Raw genomic sequence first — 21,085 nt, 5'->3', positions numbered from 1 at the left:
TGGGGCTAAAAAGTGGCTGAAGTTAGCAGGAACAAACAGACGTACCTTCACCTTGGAAGATGACAGTGAACTGATAGGGGTGGGCCGGGGTGGCCTACCTAGGGAAATGCATTACTGCCAACGCCAGCCTCTTGACAGCTGCTAATATATAGCAGTGAAATGATTGGCAGGAAATCTAGACAATACATTATAAATTAGGTAGTTCCAGGTGAATGTAAATATCACCTAGGCTTCTCCCTTCCCTCATTATATATATTTTTAGTACGAGAATAGATTATACAGCATATTTCAAGGGGAAATAAACAGTGAACGTGTGTACGTGAGGTGTTGTCAGGTGATAATTAGCCAATTCCAGGTGTATGGCACTCACTTACCTCATTTCTTTTTGGCCTATATTATTTGGTATAAGAATAAGGCATAGAGCTTATTTCCATGGATGAAATCAGTGGAAAATTCCAGGGAAGATTTACTTAGCGTAACACGGCCGGGCAGGCAAGAGGAGAGGGTAATGGAGGGAAGGTAGGGAGGGGAGTCAAGAACGGGGAGAAATGGCTAAATTGTCAACAGTGAATGGAAGTACAGATGAGATTAGGAGTGCTGACTAATGTTGGACATTGGCAGTACTGATAGATGATACAAGCCCCCACTTGGAAGCCTGGAGGAATTCAAAATAACACAGAATCACAAAAGTGATTCCCCGCGGTATGATCCCTTGCTCCCAAGCGTCACGAAAGTGACGCCCCGCGGTTAAGGGGTTAAACTGCTGTTGCAACAGAAAGATGTGCAGTTTAGTGCTGTCATGGTGAAAAGAAAAAGTGCAGTTTCTAGACTTCAATAGGCGAGGCTCAGTTTTATACATCTAATTGTTAGTATTATGTAGTTGGTATTTTTCTTGACATTTATTCCTTTATTGATTTGCTCTTAATAACATAAGCTTAACATCATTCCAGGTTTGTTAAGTCAACGGTAACCACATTTGCCCAGCCAGTTCAGCGAGACAAGCCACCCAACGTTGCACCATACATGGCGTGGGGCAGCAAGGCGCTCAACATTGCTTACACTAATATATACTCACAGTACTCGGGTAGTTATCACTGTTTTATCTTATATATGAATATTCCATTTTTTATTTGTTCTTGTGAAACTGTAAAAAAGTTCCATTAATGATATTTGGCCATCCAGAAATTTACTTTTTTTTTTTTTTAATGTACTAGCTGCATCAATTATCCTATATCATAGATGTGCTGCATCTAATCTGAATGGATTATTCTTAGTAGATATATAAAAGGTTTAAGATTTAGGCATGATTATGTAGAAATATCACTGAGGTTTTCCATTGTATACTGTGTGGTATCACGTACACTAATTTATATGGTACAATTTCCATTTTAATAAGACATGGTGTATCTAACTTAAATTAATTTTAATTCCATCCATCCATCTGTCATCTAATCCTGTGTTGCCCCATGAGGAGCATAGGAGCCCGAGGCTAGGCAAGTTGGTCCTGACATTTAAGATGAGAGTGACCAGCTTCACTTATCCCTGAGTGGCATTACGTGAACAATAAACCCCAACCACCCCATGGATATAAACTTGCACCAGCTCAATCCGATTGGAACGCCTCAATTACCCACTAAACCACCAGGTGCCATAATTTGGTTATATGGTTACCACCTAGCATAGTAAATGGTTTCCTGGTGTACAGGAAACCATTTGGCTTGTCACTCAGTGTAGAATCGCCCATGGAGAGAAGGAAGAGGAAAAAAGAAAGGCAGACAGACAAGAGGAAGGAAGGAAAGAAGGAAGAGGGGAGTCGCCCAAGAGCAGCACTACATCGAGTGAGTAGATAATGAGTGCCCCTACGAACCAGCATATATATTCATTTGTATAAATACAGTTTTAGTGCTACAGTAGTTGTCACTGTTGTGTATGTTTTTTGTGTGTTTGCATGGATTATTAGAGTGATGTGTTACAGAATGTTATCGTATCGTACTATTTACCAGAATGTTTCATTTACAAATGTCAAAGGTGATTATGTAATACTTACTTACAGGGTAATTATATAGCTGTTTAGTTATTACTATGTTATCATGTATAGATTTCCAGGGTGACAGTATATTGGTTGTTAATCACTGTTTTCACCAATTAATTTCACCAGACTGAGTTCCTTGGTCTATTACACCCGTATTTGAGGCTGTGAGTACTGAATGAATGTGTTAATATATGTATATGCCACTCAGGGATGAGTCAGGCTGGTCACTTTCATCTTAAATGTCAGGACCAACTTGCCAAGCCCCGGGTTCCTACACTTCTCATAGGGCGTCATAGGATTGGATGATGGATGGATGGATGGGCCTAAGTGTGGATGTTTTTGCCTGTGAGGTGGAGTCAAGATTTCAGGGTCTTAAATGGTGAGTGAATGAGTGTGATGAGTGTTGGGCTGATCCTTTTCAACTTTCTCCTCTTAGAATTTTTCTTGCTGTGGACTCTGCCTCACTCTATCCTTTGGTGGGAAAAAGAGGTCTGAATAATGATGATGATGATGATGATGATGATGATGATGATGATGATTTCCTTTCCAGAGTTCCTCGGTCCTCCACACCTGCGTTCGATGGTGCGGGTGTTGGGGTACCAGGGCATTGCTGTGGTGATGCAGGAGTTGCTTGAGATCATACACTCACTCATACAAGGAAACATACACCAGTTCACCAAGACACTCCTCCAGGCCATGCCCAAACAGTGCAAGCTGCCTAGATACGATTATGGTTCTCCTGGTAAGTGCTGGGTTGTATAATCCCTTGTAGTCTAGTGGGTTAAGATGCCCCAACTAGAAGCAGATTGAAAGGGTAGAACCTCAGGGGAAGGTTAGAGTTCATTGTTAATACCATGATATGATTATGGGTCCTCTGATGAGTTTTTATTTATACACATGGCGTAAGGTGTCTTTTGGTCTAGTGGGGTAAGGGCATTGATGTGGTGATGCTGGAGTTGCTTGAGATCATACTCACTCATACTATAGGAAAATATACACCAGTTTGCAAAGACATTGCTTCCATACAGTTTTAGGTTTCTGGGCACATTATTATATTGAGGAATTAGGATACATTAAAAAGCTCCTCCCAGGGGTGAGTGTGGCTCATTCAGTTGGGCAAACTTTGGTTAGTATCTCATTGTCAGTATTTTACTTGCTGTCTGGGTCCTACCTCACATGACATTGGAATGGAAATGGAGGTTTGGATGAGGGTGATGATGATGATAAATAAAAGCTTCAAACTAAGATTGGTTCATACAGTAAAATTTATATACTGTACATCAGAAACATGACAATGGAAAGACGAGAACAGCTTTTTGCCATTTTTGAGCATGGAGACCTCCTCTGGTGACTGGGAAGTGAAAGGTTGGTTTTCCATATAAGGTAGGGGTCTGGTTTTGACGTGATTGATTTACCTCCACGTATCGCAATGACATTATTTTCATTCTTGCACCTATTAGGCAGTTTTATTCAGCTAGTGGGAGATATATTTGTGAAGAGGTTAATGAAGGCTATATCTAACCCCTCCTGTACAGAGAGAGAAATTGTCATTTTGTAACCAGTTGCCCTAATCTTGAAGGAGTGGCCACAGTAAATAGCCTCCATTTCACCCTATCCTCTGCCATCAGGCTGCCCTCTCTCCAAGTTGCACCACCCTTACACACACCTCTCCACTTTATCCTCAGTCTCCCCTTTTACTCTCCCCTCCATCATACATACAGTACACTCCTAGTCAGTCTCTCATTCTCAGCTATTTCCTCCTGTCCACCACTTCATCTTTGATCTCCACCTTCTCCTTCACCTCACACAAATTACACTGCTAGTCAGTCTCTCATTTTTCACATGCCCTAAGCTTAATAAAATTCTCCACATGTCCTAAGCTGAGTAACATCATGGAAATGGCAAAAATAAAATTAAAAATATACTGCAGGTTGAAGGGAATAAGCAAGCAATTTTCATTACACATGATTGGAACTCTTGATTGATGGAATTAGAAGTGAGTGAAATGAATTGGATTTATGCCATTTACTGGATCATCTGTTTTGGAACTTTTGCTGGTCATGTACAGAGTGGCATACGTATATTACAAGTTATACAGTTGATATCCATTTTGTGTACCATTTTTGCACTTCTCTTATCTAGGAAAGTCCAGGTTAGGTTAAGTTTGTTATCAGGTTGGGTTAATATGTTAGTTAATTTTTAGTTTAGGTTCGGTTAAGTTAGGAAAAAAAAGAAGGGAGGGTAATCATCCCACAAAAATCAAGCTTAGCTTACTGTGTAAAAATAAAAAAATGATATACAGAATAGAAGTTTGTGTCCCAGAAGGAAAAGGCATTACTCTGGGAAGTGGGAGAGTCAGTGCAAAAACTATTGTATCAGCTTGTGTCTAACTCTCAGATGTTTTGGAGCTACAGTTGTTGATGACATTGTGAGTAATAATAAGGGGACCATTTTTGCCCATAAGTTTATCAGTACTGTAACTATAACTCCTTAATGTTTGAGATTTGGACTCATGTTGGTATAGTGTGTGTGTGTGTGTGTGTGTGTGTGTGTGTGTGTGTGTGTGTGTGTGTGTGTGTGTGTGTTCCTCATTAATCATTTCCCTTTACTCCTGAGTTTTTTTTTTTTTTTTTTTTTAATAATAAGTATTGTACTAGTTACATAGAGAGTATTAGATGATTGTTTTTCTTTTGATTTGATGATGATGATTTGTGATGTTAGTGGTGATGTTGATAGTGGTGGAAGTGATGATGATTGTGATGGTGGTGGTAATATCAATGGTGGTGATGATGATGTTTGCAGTAATAATGATAATGTTGAAGAATTATTATTGAGAAAGTAAGAGAGATCTCCTGGTGAGTGATGAACAGGGTGGCTTTAGGAGTGGCAGAGGATGTGTGGATCAAATATTTACAGTGAGACAGATAGCAGAGAAGGCTTGTGAAAAGGACCATAAGGTGTTTATGGCATTCATGGATCTGGAAAAAGCATATAACAAAATGAGTAGAGAGGGATTGTGGAAAGCTTTGCGCATGTACGGTGTAGATGGTAAGCTACTGGGTGCCATCAAGAGTTTTTATGATGGTAGTGCGGCATGTGTAAGGGTTAATGGGCATCTAAGCGAATGGTTCACGATCGGTGTGCGCGTGCGACAAGGTTGTGTGATGACCCCATGGTTGTTTAGCTTACTGTATATATATGGATGGGGTGATGAGAGAAGTAAAAACATGAGCAGTGGAGAGAGGGGTGGCATTGGTGATGGATGGAATATCTCAAATCTGTTGTATGCTGATGATGCAGTACTGCTTGCAAGTACCAGACAGGAACTTGGTAGAGTAGTGCAGAGTTTTGCTGATGTCTGTGAGTGTCGTCCCTTGAGAGTAAATGTAGAAAAGAGTAAAGTGATGGTTATTGAGAGAGAAGGTGACCCCCAGTGCGATGTTACAGTGAATGAAGAGAGACTGGAATTGGTGAGAGGGTTCAAGTACCTGGGTACAGTGATAGAAAAGAGAGGAAAATGTGCAAAAGAAGTTGAAAGTATAGTGACACAAGGAAGAAAGGTAGCTGGTGCAGTGAAGGCCTTGATAAGAAACAGAGGCTTGAGTGTTGCAGCTGCATGAGGCTTACTTGAAGGAGTGTTAATGCCAGCTTTAACATATGGATGTGAGACTATGGTGTGGCATGAAAATGAGAACTCAAGAGTAAGAGCAGTGGAAATGGGAATTTTGAGGAATGTATGTGGAGTACGGCGGATGGATAAGATATGAAATAATGTGATTCATGAAAGATGTGGAGTGAGGAAGTCGGTGGACACCAGAAATGAAGAGAGTGCCCTGAGATGGTATGGTCATGTGGAGAGAATGAGTAACAGGAGAGTGGTGAAAAAGATATATCTGAGCGAATTTAAAGGAGGGAGGAGGCGAGGTAGGCCAAGGAGAAGGTGGAGAGATACGGTGGATGAGATTATGAGGAAGAGAGGTTTTGGACGTCGATGAGGCTAGGGAACTGACAAGAGATCGAGCTGGCTGGATGAATATTTTGTGAGAAGTGCATGATCAGGGATCTGGCACCCCTTTTTAATGTGGTAACATCCGGATTTACTCTATCGGATACGTTTATGTGAAGCTACAGAACATGATGAATGTTTTTGACATATCCGTTAGAGCCAGGATTCGGGGGGCTTGAATGTTGAGTGAATGGAGGCGTGGCCCATTGGACTGGGCAAATTTGGGCCATCTGGACATTGCTACTCCTCATCCTGCCCTAGGGTGGGAATGGAGGTCTGGATGATGATGATGATGATGATGAAGAAGACTTTGCCTGATTTGAATAATTTAATTGATCTGGGATTATACCTGAACCAGTGGAGTTCTTACACTGTTGATAATTATACTTTCATGATTTTCTGCTTGTTTATTTATGGTGATGATGATGATGATGATGATTGTGGTGGTGATGGTGGTGGTGGCAGTGATGGTGGTGATGGTGCTGACAGCAGTGTTATTACATAAGATTTATGAAAAGTAAATTACTGATGATTTTGACCTTTCATGATTTAGGCAGGTATATGATCAAAACCTATACTTTTTTTTTTTTTTTTTTTTTTTCCAGAGCATATGAGGTATCTCTTAAGTATAAGCATCTGGTGTAAATAGGAATAAAATGAAAAGATGATATGAAGATGATTCCAGATGATAGTACTGTATGTAGCTTAGTAAAGAACTGAAAGTGAAGACAAAATTTTTCCTCGTGTGTGTGTGTGTGTGTGTGTGTGTGTGTGTGTGTGTGTGTGTGTGAAGTATGGTGTTGTTTTGGTACTTTTGATTATATTCTGATGACATGAGGAGTTTCTTTTGGGTCTCTTGCTTAGGGAAGTACATATATAATTTTTGTGATTTAACATTTTGATTACAGTATGTCCCCTTTACTCATACAGGAAGACCTTATTTGAAGTCTGTGTTGTGTACAGGCAGAGTGCAGATAAGATTTGTTTTAATGTGTACAATCCTATAAGACTTAAGATCATAGTGGTGTAATAATGTGTGTGCATAGGTAGATGATTGTAATAGAAAAAAATGTAGAAAGAGAAAATAAGTTGACAGTCCATTAGTAACTAAAAAAAACAACAAAAGAAAAGATATAAAAAACTTTAAATGAGGAATATCCATACATATTGGGAGCAGTACTAACATTTTCTCCATCATTGTTGTTAAGGTGTGTTGGGGTACTACCATGCCCAGTTGAATGATATTGTCCAGTACCCTGACGCCAGAGCAGACCTGTTCCACCACTTCCGAGAGCTGGGCAATGCGCTGCTTTTCTGCCTGCTCATAGAACAGTCGCTGACATTGGAGGAAGTCTGCGATCTGCTCCAGGCTGCTCCATTCCAGAACATTCTACCCAGACCATACTGTAAAGGTAATTGTGTTGCTGATGAAGATGATGGTGATCATAATTTTGTTGTTACTATTGTTATGGCTCCAGGTTTATTTGGACTTGACCCCAGTGGACTGCAAGTCGAAGTTACTCCTCTTCTGCTGTCCACCATCGTCCATGCAGGGGATACGGATGGTGCAGAGGGACATATTACCAAGCAGCAGAGCCCCATGCCCCTGAGTGAAGACTTCCCTCTGCAGTTACAGAATTGATGATGATAAACTTAGCAATCGTCACAGTTATGATCTAGTTTTTACTATTATTTTTCATGATAATTTTAAAAGTACTATGGATTGATGAATTACATATGTAGACCATTTCACAAGGAAGGCTGTTGATAGCTCATAGCGTTCATGCTTTCTCTTGCTTGCTTTTAGAGTCAGTCTCATCTCACCCATAGATGGAAAAAATGTTCATGATGATGATGATGATGATGATGATAACAGTTCTATAATAATAATAATTATGCACACACCAACAGAGGGTGAGAAGCCTGAAACCAAACAGAAGCGACTGGAGGCCAAGTACGCACCTCTTCAGATAGTGTCCAACATTGAGAGGCTTGGGACGGCTAAGGTTAGTCCTTAATGGGTGGGCAAAGAAATGGGTAGCACTTTTTTGATATGGGATTGTAAAAGATAGTGGTTGCATTACCCCCCCCCCTCCTTTTTATGAGTTTGCTACCTGAAAAGCATATGTGAAATGTATCTACTATATAAAGAAATGTGCTAGAAAGAAGTGTGGTTATTTTATTTTTGTGAGGTAAAACTTTACCAGTTAATTGATGTTTAACAGAATAGATAAATTGTGTGTGTGTGTGTGTGTGTGTATATATATATATATATATATATACCATATATATATAATTAAATAGATAGATGGATAGATAAGTGGTTGGTGGGGGTGCTCTCCATCCACTTAATGTAGTGCTGTTCTTGGGTGCCTACCCTTTCCTCACATTCCATCCTTCCTCCTCTGTCTTTCCTTCCTTCATTCTTTCCTCTTCCTTCTGTCTGTGGGTGACTCTACTCTGAGTGACAAGCCAAATGGTTTCCTGTACACCAGGAAACCATTTACTATGCTGGGTGGTAACCATATAACCAAATTATGGCGCTTGATGGTTTAATGGGTAATTAAGGCACTCCAATCAGACTGAGCCAGGACAGGTTTATATTCAAGGGGTGGTTGGGGTTTATTGCTCATGTAATACTACTCAGAGATGAGTGAGGCTGGTCATTCTCATCTTAAATGACAGGAGCAACTTGCCCAGCCCTGCACTCCTACGCTCCTTATGGGGCAGCACTGGATTAGGTAGTGGATGAATGATCATCGTCATCCGTACCTCCTATCCCACTCAAGGGCAGGGTGAGGATGGATGAATGAATAAATGAAAATTTAAACAGGTCTATACATATTTTTTCTTAAACGAGTGGGTGTTTGTGGATTTTCATTTTTGTCTAAAAATAAAAGCAAATTATATATTACTAATAATATTAGTTAATAGAAATGGTAATTGTAGTACTAATAAATGGTCGTAGCAATAGTACAATAGTATTGGTAGTAGTTAGTAATGACTAAATTAATAGTAGTTACATAGTAACAATGTGGTAGTAGTTATAATAATGTTGGCTTTACAGCAGACTTAATTGCCCATAGTGTGTTTTTCCTTTTGCCTGTTTCTGCTCCGTACTCGACCTGTGCATAAATAAGATTAGTGTGATTATGTCTGTGATGATGATGGTTGTATTTTGCAGCAAGCCATGATTGCGAGAGAGGGAGACCTACTGACCAGAGAAAGACTGTGTTGTGGTCTCTCCATCTTTGAGGTATGTATGCTGTACCTTACATATTTAGAGCTTGTGATTTTTAGTGGAGAAAAACTACATTGATAAATAGAGATAGTTTTAGTCCTAGTCTTATCTTGTTTATTTATTTATTTATTTTTTTTTTAATGAGAAGGTGTGGAATGAGATGGTTTGGACATGTGGAGAGGATGGAGGATGACAGCTAGGTGTGAAGGGTGAGAGATGTGAATGTTGAGGGTAGAGTTTCAAGAGGCAGATTGAAAAAGACCAGGGACAAGGTCATACCATGTGACCTCTGGGTCAAAGAACGGAATAGAGAGGTGGCTAGAGATCAAGCTGTGTGGAGAGCCATCAATAGGTGATCAAGGCTGATGCATGCAGGCATGTTGGAGACTTTGTAATTGAAACAAAATTAAAGAAGTCACCCGTATTACTGCTGCGTTTGGATTGAAAGGCGACGTAAAAAGGTTGATTTAGGGAGTGGGAACAAGATGAGTGGATGGCAATTTTAGGCCAAGTTTGAGTAAAAAGAGCATATCAACCTCCACAGGTGATTCTGACAAGGATTCAGGCATTCCTGGAAGACCCCATCTGGCATGGCTCCCCCCCAGCCAATGGTGTCATGAACGTTGATGAGTGCACAGAGTTTCATCGGTTATGGTCCGCACTGCAGTTTGTTATGTGCATCCCTGTTGGTGCCAATAACTTCACTGTTGAGTAAGTTTAGTTACTTACCTGTCTATTTATTTGTTTAGTCAGTTATGTTATATAAGGCTGGATCCTCCTGTATAATATACAGGAGCATTATACAAGACAAACTGGGATTTTTTTTTTTTTTTGCCCTGTTATTTTTCTTTTTATTATTATTATTATTATTATTATTTTTTTTATGTGTTGACTCTGGGCATAGGCTTCACAGCCTGCTCCCAAGGCCCAGTAGTCCGACATATCATACACCTCTCCATGTCACCACTTCGGTGCTAACATTCACCGTCCATATAGAATACATGCTAGGGCTGTCTCATACAGGACTGGGGTATTGATATTAGCGGGGGTATTTTTACGATATGTCGGCGGATTTTCTGGTAGACCAACGAAGTCTGATTTTATGAAATTCAAATCCTTAAACTGTTCACTGCTCCAACGGAGATTTGAACCTGGGTCTGTTAGGACTGCAGGCCACCTCTTTACTGATTAAGCCACTGCCTCCCCCAACTTACAGGTGTGCAACTTATAGATGAAACTCAGGATAATGCAGTTTAAAGTTTTTTACCGAGAATTATTCACACTTGCCATAGATTATGACATTTTTTAACCAAAGAATTAAATACATAATAACTTTTTCCATGGGGTCTGCAGCCAGGTCATAAGAAAGCCTCCTTTAATACCATCTCCCTGCTGCTGAATGACATAACTCTAGCATTTATTCAATATAGATGGTGTGTATTAGTCTGGAAGTGGCAGCATGTGAAGGTATGTGACTTAAAGAACTGTGCCTCAGAGAGCAAGCTATCAAGTATGTGCCAGGTAAAAAATAATGACCCCATCCATCCATCCATCATCCAATCCTACATTGCCCCATGAGGAGCGTAGGAGCCCGGGGCTTGGTAGTTGGTCCCGATATTTAAGATGAGAGTGACCAGCCTCACTCATCCCTGAGTGGCATTACATGAGCAATCAACCCCAACCATCCCTTGGATATAAATCTTCACTGGCTTAATCTGACTGGAGTGCAATAATTACCCATTAAACCATCAGATGCCAAAATTTGGTTATATGGTTACCACCCACCATAGTAAATAGTTTCCTGGTGCACAGGAAACCATTTGGCTTGTCACTCAGTGTAGAGTCACCCACAGGCAGAAGGACAAGGAAAAAATGAAGGAAAGGAAGACAGAAGAGGATGGAAGGAAAGAAGGATGGAGGAGAGGAAAGGGCAGACACCTGACAGCAGCACTACATCGAGTGAGTGGTAATAATAATAATTGATTGTTACCATTTTCCTTAGAGTGTGGATATGTGTTCCAGTGAGGTGGAGTCAGGATTCTTGGGGGTGGAATGGTGACTGGATGTGTGTAGGTCCCATTTAGTTAAGCAGACTTTATTATCTGGATCTAACCTCACCCTGTCCAAGGGTGTGAAAAAAGGTATTAATTTTGTTGATGATGATGATGATGATGATGATATTTCTCCCACACAGACAACTTTTTGGTGAGGGTCTGAACTGGGCTGGTTGCTGCATGATCGTGCTGCTGAACCAACAACGAAGGTTTGAGGCGCTGGACTTCTGCTACCACATTCTGAGGGTACAGAAGGTGGACGGCAAGGATGAGCCTATCAAGGGAATTGTAAGTACAGAGAACAATACAGACTTACATCCTTGTTATGAGACTGCTCGGTATACAGTCATTTGCATGTGTGATTACTGTATTTACATATATGATCAGTTAAAGTGTAGATCCATTTTCATTTTACAGTTTATTTTATTTTTTTCATGTTTATGATCACTGTAATGCCTGATTTCTCATTGTACAATCATTTTCTCACTTCTGTGGTCACTACAACACTAAATTCATTATACAGTTGGTTCTGAAAAATGTGTTCCAGTTATAAGATGAGGCTGTGCTGTAGAAGTACCAGATATACTGTGCAGTCCTTACATATAGAAACATTTGGGTAGAGCATCTTGAATGGTGATGGAATAATTATGTGGGCCCATTTCACTTTTTAGGCTGTTGATTAGTTGTCCCTCATCATGTTTTTCCTTGCTTTATGTACAGTACCTCACCCCATTCATTGGTGGGATAAAGAGGTCAGGATGATGATGGTATGTAAGTACAGTAATATAATTTTTTTTTTTTTTTTTTTCTTTAACAGAGTAAAAGTAGATGATGTATATTCGAATTTCCACTCAATTAACGCCGGCGTGCCGCAGGGATCAGTTCTGGCGCCAACCCTATTTCTGGTTCATATTAATGATCTCTTATCTGTCACTCACAATCCCATTCACTCATATGCAGATGACTCAACACTACATAGTTCATTCACACTCAGACATCCATTTACAAAGTCTAATATCTCTACCTCTCAACTCAGTACAGCCATCTCCATAAATCAAGATCTATCTACAATCAGTGAATGGGGACAAAACAACCTTGTCTCTTTTAATGCTAGTAAAACTAAATACATACAGTTTACTAATAGACAGATATTGCCAGATTCGTACATTACCTTCAGTGCTACTAATATTCCCATCTCCAAAAGTATTGAAATTCTTGGTGTCTCACTTAACAGTGCCCTCAGCTGGACCTCTCATGTCAGATCACTTGCTAAAACCGCCTCAAAGAAACTTGGATTATTGTACAGAGTCCGTAACTTCTTCGCCGATGAGCAGTTAGCTATAATTTATAAGAGTCATGTGCGCTCTCAGCTTGAATATTGCTCACCCTTGTGGAATGGTTGTGGAGAGGTTGCATTAAGACAACTAGACAAAATTCAGAATAAAGCTGTTAGAATCATTAACAACCCTGCCATTACATATAAACTACCTCCCCTGCAAGTAAGAAGGAATGTTGCCTCCCTTTCATTATTTTACAGATATTTTTTTGGCAAATGCTCAGACGAAGTTGCGTCCATGGTGCCACCTCTCCATGCCTTCCCTCGTGCTACACGGGCATCTGGTAGCGCTCATGACTGGAATGTCACTCAATCATATTGCAGAACTTCTGCCTATCAGAATTCTTTCATTCCCCGAACTGCATCTCTCTGGAACTCGCTTCCCCAGAGTTGTTTTCCTCCAAATTTCAACCTACAACTGTTCAAGTCTAACTGTTACAGATATTTTATGAACAGAGGACACCAGTAATCTGGTGTATGGATTATTTTTTTTCTCCATTTGTTTTTCCTTCCTCCATTCTGTTATTTAAAAAAAAAAAAAAAAAAAAAAAAAAAAAAGTTATTAATGTATGTGAAGACGTGTATCAAATAATGTTGTCTTTGGCTGTTTGATTCCCCCCCCCCCCATAGAACCCTGTTACTCCATGTATGTGGACAAGAGGGTTGAAGTGATGATGATGATGGTGATGATAATGCTAAATTTAGTTGCACTGATGATAAAGTGTTTTGATAGTAACTATACTCCGTTTTTTTTTATTGAGGTGAAGATGCACTTGACAGGTTGATGATGATTGGCTGAATGCAACATGTCCAAAAAATATTTACTAGCCCAAATTTCCCTCTCAGATATTTGTTGTCAGTTAGTAATGCTAGATTATGAAGTAATGATGCATTCAGCCAATACTCACCAATCTTTCAAGTGCATCTTCGCCTCGATAAAGAAAACTGAGTATAGAGTGGTTGTGTAACGGATGATTACAGTGGTGATTATGATGTATTATTGTCGGTTTATTGTGATGGCACTGGGCTACTCTCTCAGCTTTAATACTAAGTTGTGGTTACATTTGACAGATCTTAGGATTCTTGTTGCTTAACCTTCTAGATACGATGGTCCGTGGGGACGGCAGACCCAGGTATATTGTCTAAACGTAGCCAAAAAATGAAATTGTTAAGATGTACTTGTGAATTGCCCTTCTGTGCAGGTGGATCAGGGGGCATCTGTATCTGTAAAAAACAGTTGACTGGACCAATAGTTTGTGCAATAAAATGCTATTTAAAAAAAAAAAAAAAAAAAAAAAATTGTAGTTGAACATTGTATCTAAAGGGTTAAGGAGGCTCCCTGGCACTTCTTCCCTAGTGATTTATTTTTGGCTACTGACAGTTAATATAATTTTTTCTTTTATTTATGAGGCCTTTGGTGATATTAGAATGATTTAATGCAGAAGAGGATAGGAAGATGTAATAAGCAAAATAAGTTGTTTAGAAAGTAGTGTTAGGGTGCTTCCGTAATTGATGAGAATATGGGCCACAGTAATGAGGGTCACACAAATGCCCAAAGAAGTGATGACCCGATTCCCAGTACCTTTCGCTTAGAAAGTGGTATCTGGCAATTACCATGGCCTAGTTATAGTTCCCATATTGCACTCCAGAAAAAGCAGTAATTGGGTAAAACAACCCCGAAAAGCAATATTTAAGTGTTTTTACTGTTTATATCTCGCATTACAAGAGGAAACAACAATATACTGTACTAAAGTTTAGGCTCTACTGTACGAAAGAATGTGAAATGCACAGCATATCACTCAACGGTTTCAGGGTTAAAATGCAGAGAAACTCTCGTAATGCTTATTTTACATCCTAAATCAACAATACTGAAGGAAAAATGTCCCATAAAATAAAACCCACAGCTAGTAATGTCGAAATCATGAGTGTCATCAAATCAGAAAAATAAACATCTAAAGATATACCCCGGTACTATTATCCACATTTAATCCTATATGCGGAATGATATTTATGCAGGAAAATCCGTGAGCACTGTAAGCAAGTTGGATCGTCAGCATGATACTACAGCCTGTCAGTACAAACAGATTATTGCTCTTTTGTTTGGCAAATCTTCCAGCCAGGCATATATCCTGGCAGCTTAACATCAAGTAGAGGACAGTTAACGGATAGATAAGCGATATGGAGGGGTAGAACATAGAAAATTTGCCAAACGGAGCCCCTCGTAGCACAACACAAAACCAAGACAAATTATTGCACGTGCCCAAGAAAAACCCTAACCACCTGTTTTGCAATCAAGAAACTAATTAATCTCCCGGTATTCAGGTAAGTTAATGAAACCAGTGCAGTTACAGGGGAAAATTGATCATTTTTATTTCCACGATGAAAATCCAATGTGTAATAAAATATGTAGGGCAGTTTCATGAAAGAACTGAAGAGGGAGAGGATGATAATTAAAAGCAAGAGTGCGGCAATGAAGAGAACTAAAGACGAAAAGGATTATATAAAAAGGGGCGGAGGGGAATCGTGACAAAGGCCAAAACGCATCCATCCACATCTACGGCATGATAATGACTGTCTTACATAAGGCCTGGTGCAGTGTTGCCAAAGGAAAAAAATCATAGGAATCCACTAGATTGGTCTCAAAAAGTCATAAAAATCTGCCAGACAGGGAAGTTAAGGGAAAAAATGCTAGACAGGACTTTAAAAGAATGCCAGATATTCAGAAAATATTTAAATTTTTATCGGCTGGATTGCTTTTAAAACCTGTAAATTTAGCAGGAAAATTACTACATTAGTAACACTGCTGGCATGAGTCATGACGACTTGTGAAAACCTGCCAGATGTCGCATTTTACTTAGTTATTTATATTGACAAAAAATAAAAAATAAATGGTAAACGTGACTAATATTTTTGCAAGATTAGTTTTTTACACAATAAATAATATTTGCAAGGCAAGCAAAGACTGTTTCCGTCTCCTAACTCCCAATCAAGTGAATGTTGCCAGACCCAGGGAGTTTGTCCGAAACTTTAAAGAAAGCGAGTCATCACTTGTTTGGACGATTGTACATTAATTTTGACATTCATTCATCCATCTAATCCTGTGTTGCCCCATGAGGAGTGTAGGAACCCAGGACCAGGCAAGTTGGTCCTGACATTTAAGATGAGAGTGACCAGCCTTACTCATCCCTGAGTGGCATTACGTGAGGAATAAACCCGAGCCATCCCTTGGATATAAACCTGCACCGGTTTAATCCGATTGGAGCACCGTAATTATCCACAGCAATTCTTAGCAGTCCTTCCATCCTCTTCTGTCTTTCTTTCCTTCATTCTTTCCCCATCCTTCTGCCTACGGATGACTTTACACTCCCTCTTCTCTCTTTCTTTCCTGCATTCTTTCCTCTTCCTTCTGCTTGTGGGTGACTCTACACTGAGTGACAAGCCAAGTAGTTTCCTGTACACCAGGAAACCACTTACTACACTGGGTTGTAACCATATAACCAAATTTTGGCACCTAGTGGTTTAGTGGGTAATTTATGCGCTCCAATCGGATTGAGGCGGTGAAGGTTTATATCCAAGGGGTGGTTGGGGTTTATTGCTCATGTAATGCCACTCAGGGATGAGTGAGGCTGGTCACTCTCATCTTAAATGTCAGGACCAACTTGCCTGGCCCTGGGCTCCTGCTCTTCTAATGAAGCAACTTAGGATTGGATGACGAATGAATGAATTAGGATTGAGTCTCCTTGGTTGCTTGTCAAACACACTGTCCAGTCTGACTGCACTTGGCCATCAGCTGAGCTAAAAAGAGTAAGGAATGTTTATCAGGTGAGATTGCACTGATTATAGTGGAATATAGGATGTGCAGCTGTGGCTCAGTGGGTTAGAGCGCTCCGCTCTGACCGAAGGGTCGGAGGATCGAATCCACCCAAGGGTCATTGGTAGACATCAGGAAGGGGATCCAGTCATAAAATGCTACACGCTCCAGTCCAAAAGTCCTCTACCCAGGGGCAACACCTTAGCCCTTCGGGGATACCTGGCGTAAAACCAAATTATAATTATTATAGTGGAATATAGGATGATAATAATAGCAGCAATTTTCCTGTCCCCCACAGCAACTAAAGCGGATGTGCGATCGCATCCGTCGGTTCCAGGTGCTGAACTCCCAAATCTTCTCAGTTCTCAACAAGTACCTCAAGACCAGTGACCCAGACAACATGCCAGTTGAGCATGTACGCTGCTTCCAACCCCCCATACACCAGTCCCTTGCATCCCAGACCTACCAGCGACCAGACCATCTGCGCTAAATTTGACTGATAGATTCACTGCATTTTATCAGAGCTATATTTAATGGCAATACATTCAGTGCGTTTTATCTGAGCGTCATATACTTTGATGGACATTAGGAGTTGAGATCTAAAACTTCCAATACTGGTGAAGGTTTAGCCGTGTTTAGATCCAGTACTATAGAATTATAACCTCTCGCACTAGTTTTCTGTGCATTTTATCTGAGCTTTGTATTTTGATGGACATGAGTTCTAACATGTCAGATGCTGGTCAGGATCTAGCAGTGTTTGATCCAGTATGACAGATTCAAAACATCTCGTACAGTACTAGCTTTCAGATCACCTTCGCTACATTGTGCCAGCTGTTGAGTCAGTGCTTTTTTTGAGCGTATTATGAAGTACCTCAAGGCCAGCACCTCAGACAAACATGCTGGTGGAACATGTGCACTTCTGCCAACTCCCCATACACCAGTCTCTTGCAAACTAGACTTACCACCAACCAGATCATTTAGAAAAAATTTCATAGTGCTGTTTACCTTGGCTCCAAATTTCTGTGCCTTTTTTTCATCAGCTTCACAGTTGACTTGAGTCATTTAAATTTCATTCCTTCGCCAGTTTCATTTCAGAAGCCATTAAAGGTATCCCTCAGGTGGTCATTTCCCATTGGAGATGCTATATTAAACACATCTTAACCAAACTCAAATACAGTACTGGAGGTTCATGTGTGACCATAGGTTCAGTTCAGACATCTTTACAAGAAATCTTTCCACCATTCTGAGTTCAAGACCTTAATTAATCCTCTCTTCTTATTGCTCAGATCACCTGTTCGTACTAACATTCAGATCACTTACTCTTATTTTGGCAATATTAAGGTGCTAAGTTTTTCCAACCCTCGTACAAACCACACTTCCACATTTCCCCGACTTATTTTATTTTGTTGTAGCCTATACTAAAGATTTTTCTACGGTACATGTTCGATAGTACCCTAAGTCCTCTCTCATACCTGCATTGTGATCACGTGTTCTGAATTTGGCAGTATTAAGATGCAATACATTTTCCTAAACTTCATAAAAACCATTGTACACAGTAGATGATGATAGATTTTTGCCTCAAGACCCTTCCTTTTTATACGTTATATATATATATATATATTTAATACCAGAGATCCCTATATTATGTTTCTGTACCTGATTGTGCTGTTCTTTATATATATGCCTTTTTTGAAAGCATGCCTGTCATACATATAATATTTTGTTAACATCCTAGTTGCCTGTGTCAATATATACTCTCACTTAACATTCAGCTTTAATGTTTACACACACACACACACACACACAGACACACACTTATAATTCAACAGTTTTGCATGTGTTTATTTAGCACTGTACTTTTTCCCCTTATTTCAAAATCTAATGCACACTTTATTTTCTTGTGTTCAAATAACATATCATTGGTTATGTTTTGGGTAGTGGAATTATTATGATTGTTGAAGTAGCTTAGTAATTTGACAGATATGAGTAGGTAGTTAGAGGTGGGGAGTGTAGGTAGATAGATAGGTGGAGAAATAGGTAAGTAGATAAAATGATAAAGGTGAATAGGTTGATAAGTAGGTAGATGTAGAAGGATACCTATAGATAAATGTGCAGATAGATTTGAAAGAAAAAAAGATTTAGTATAAAAGTTAAATACAGAGAGTTCACAAGTTACATGCATAGATAGGCGAGTCGTAGTTTTGAATTGTTTTCAATTAATTCTCTGTGTTCGTAAAGTCTCTCATTATTAGTCCTAGTTTTATTATCATTATTATTTGTAATGGAATAATTCAGTTCGTATTCCAGAAGGTCTCTCAATATGAAAAATGCTTCATATCAACTTTCTATTTTTTATAACTGAAGTTTAGTAGTTATTATTTCTGTGTTTAGTTTTTATTATTATTATTATCATCATTATTCCTTTTTATGTAATGGAATAATTCATTTTGTATTGCAGAAGGTCTCCCGACATTGAAAATGCTTCATATCGACTTTCCATTCTTTATAATTGAAGTTCAGTAGTTATTATTTCTTTGTCTAGTTTTTAAGGGAATAATTCTCTTTGTATTCTAGAAGTTCATATCCTTTTCTTTTTTAAATTGAAGTTCAGTAGTTATTATTTCCTTGTATAGTTATTATTATTATTATTTTTTTTGTAGTTAAATAATTCTTTGTATTCCAGAAGTGTCGCAATATTACAAATGCCCTTTTTTTATATATATACTTGAAGTTCAGTCATTGTTTCCCAGTATAGTTGTTCAGTATGTTTTGTGGTCAGTCTGTTGATAGGTTTCCCACTCCTGTGTTTTTGTTTTTCTTGTGTCTGAATCCTACCCACCCCATAGATTACTGGGAAATTGGGTGATGACTGATGATGATAATGAAGGGATGTTAGTGATGTTAAAGTTGAAGAGGATGATGATAATAGTGATGATGACAGTGATGTTTTGTAGTTAGTAACAGTACCATATAAAAATTACCGAATTGAAATCTTTTGATAATGCTTCCTATGCTTTTATCTTTAATTGATGATGATGATTATTATTCCAAAGGCTTGGTTGGTGAGTGAATGAGTGTTTGGTCCATTTAATTGGCTGCCAGGCTTTTAGCTACTTTCTCCTATAATTTTTTTTTTTTCTTCTTCTGTACCGTACCTAACCCCATTGTTAAATGGAAGAAGAGGTCCGTTGGAGATGATGATGATAGCATTGATACAGTAAACTCTCAATTATCCAGCGTAATTCAGCCACCCCCCCCATGCCAGATATTGCATAGTACCCCCAATCGGCTATCTGTTTGACGTCGAGCCAAATGATGTGTTACTATCTGTCTCGGCCTGCTATCCTATAAACTTTCCTGTGATATTACCCTTGAGTAAACGATTAAAGTTTAGCATGAAATACAGCAGTGATACAATACAGACCGTATATATAGTACTACAGTACATAATACTTTATAATCATAATCATACTGTACTCACCTAGTGCTGGCATTAGTGGAGGGTAGATACACATGCACAGATACGTCCTCGCTATTCAGTAGTCAGAGCACTGAGGAGCCACGGACCAAGGCACAGCACTAGGGGTTAGCCACTGCTTGGGTTGCGAGCAGAGCACACAGATATGTCGTCATTATACAACGTGCAACTGAGCGAGTGTCAATAGGCTTGCAAGCGCACCAGGTGGGCTGCTCCCGCAATGCATTGTGATTGACTGGCACTTTGTGGGGTCTGCCCATGCACCGATTGGGTCCTGTGTCTGAGCCGGAGGGCAAATTGCTTCCCATTTCTGAGCCTGATATTGCATACTTTTGCCAGACGTTGCTTTAACAGAGCCAAGCAAAAAGTGCCGGATATTGTCTTGGGTTGGATATTGTGATGACAGATTATTGAGAGTTGACTATTTTCTTTAATGATCTTTTCCAGTGCTTGAAATGAAAGGTATAGTTAGGATTTTTATTATTTGGTGGTCAGGATTCCAGGGGCTTGAATGATGAGTGAATGACTGTTTGGCCTATTTCACTGGCCGTTCATTTGATTCATTCTTCCTCAGTCAGGTTTTTCTTTTTTTCTTGCTTTCTGGACCCTACCTCACCCCACCTTTGGACAGGAAAAGGAGACAGTGATGTTTTTTTCTATTTAATTAGTTTCATTTCACTTATAAAGGCTCCAGCATGCTTGCATACATCTATCTGCCTTGGTCACCTAAATGTGATTGTCCATGCTGCTTGATCACTGGCAGCCTGCCTGTTCAGTCTTTTATCCCTGAGGTGACAACCTATGACTTTGTCCCAGGCATTTTCGGTCTTCCCCTCTCAGCCCTACCCCAAACGATCACACTTCTCACTTTCTGCATCCAATTGTCATCCCCCATCCTCTGCACATGCCCAAACAGTCTCAGTCTACCTCTCCTCACCACAACACATTATACTCCAGTTCCATCCTACCCCTCAACTCTTCCATCGTAAACCTACCTTCCCTGGGCCTTACACTCAGGGATGCACTGCACATCCACCTAATCATTGTCATTTCTGTACATTTGAGCCTGCAGATATCCTCTTTCTTTACTTGCCAGGTCTCGCTACCATACAGCATTACACTCCTAA

The 21,085-nt window shown here is 39.6% G+C and overlaps 1 protein-coding gene across 1 annotated transcript in view; it reads left to right on the top strand.

Moving 5' to 3' along the window:
* The window catches only part of Cyfip (Cytoplasmic FMR1-interacting protein Sra-1), an 86,014-nt gene extending 66,554 nt beyond the window's left edge, over positions 1-19,460 (top strand). The window contains exons 19-26 of the mRNA XM_080268405.1: positions 951-1,084; positions 2,583-2,774; positions 7,247-7,450; positions 7,950-8,044; positions 9,223-9,294; positions 9,824-9,990; positions 11,474-11,621; positions 16,779-19,460. Of these exons, the coding sequence (XP_080124531.1) occupies positions 951-1,084; positions 2,583-2,774; positions 7,247-7,450; positions 7,950-8,044; positions 9,223-9,294; positions 9,824-9,990; positions 11,474-11,621; positions 16,779-16,970 (1,204 nt within the window). The 3' untranslated portion in view covers positions 16,971-19,460. The remainder of the gene's footprint in view (positions 1-950; positions 1,085-2,582; positions 2,775-7,246; positions 7,451-7,949; positions 8,045-9,222; positions 9,295-9,823; positions 9,991-11,473; positions 11,622-16,778) is intronic.
* Positions 19,461-21,085: the final 1,625 nt, after the last annotated feature.

The sequence above is a fragment of the Coenobita brevimanus genome, chromosome 27 (genome assembly GCF_032717465.1).
Source record: "Coenobita brevimanus isolate Jiangsu-jjx chromosome 27, ASM3271746v2, whole genome shotgun sequence".
NCBI lineage: Eukaryota > Metazoa > Arthropoda > Malacostraca > Decapoda > Coenobitidae > Coenobita > Coenobita brevimanus.
The sequence above is the reverse complement of the archived record's forward strand: the minus strand, read 5'-3'. Positions and strand labels throughout refer to the sequence as shown.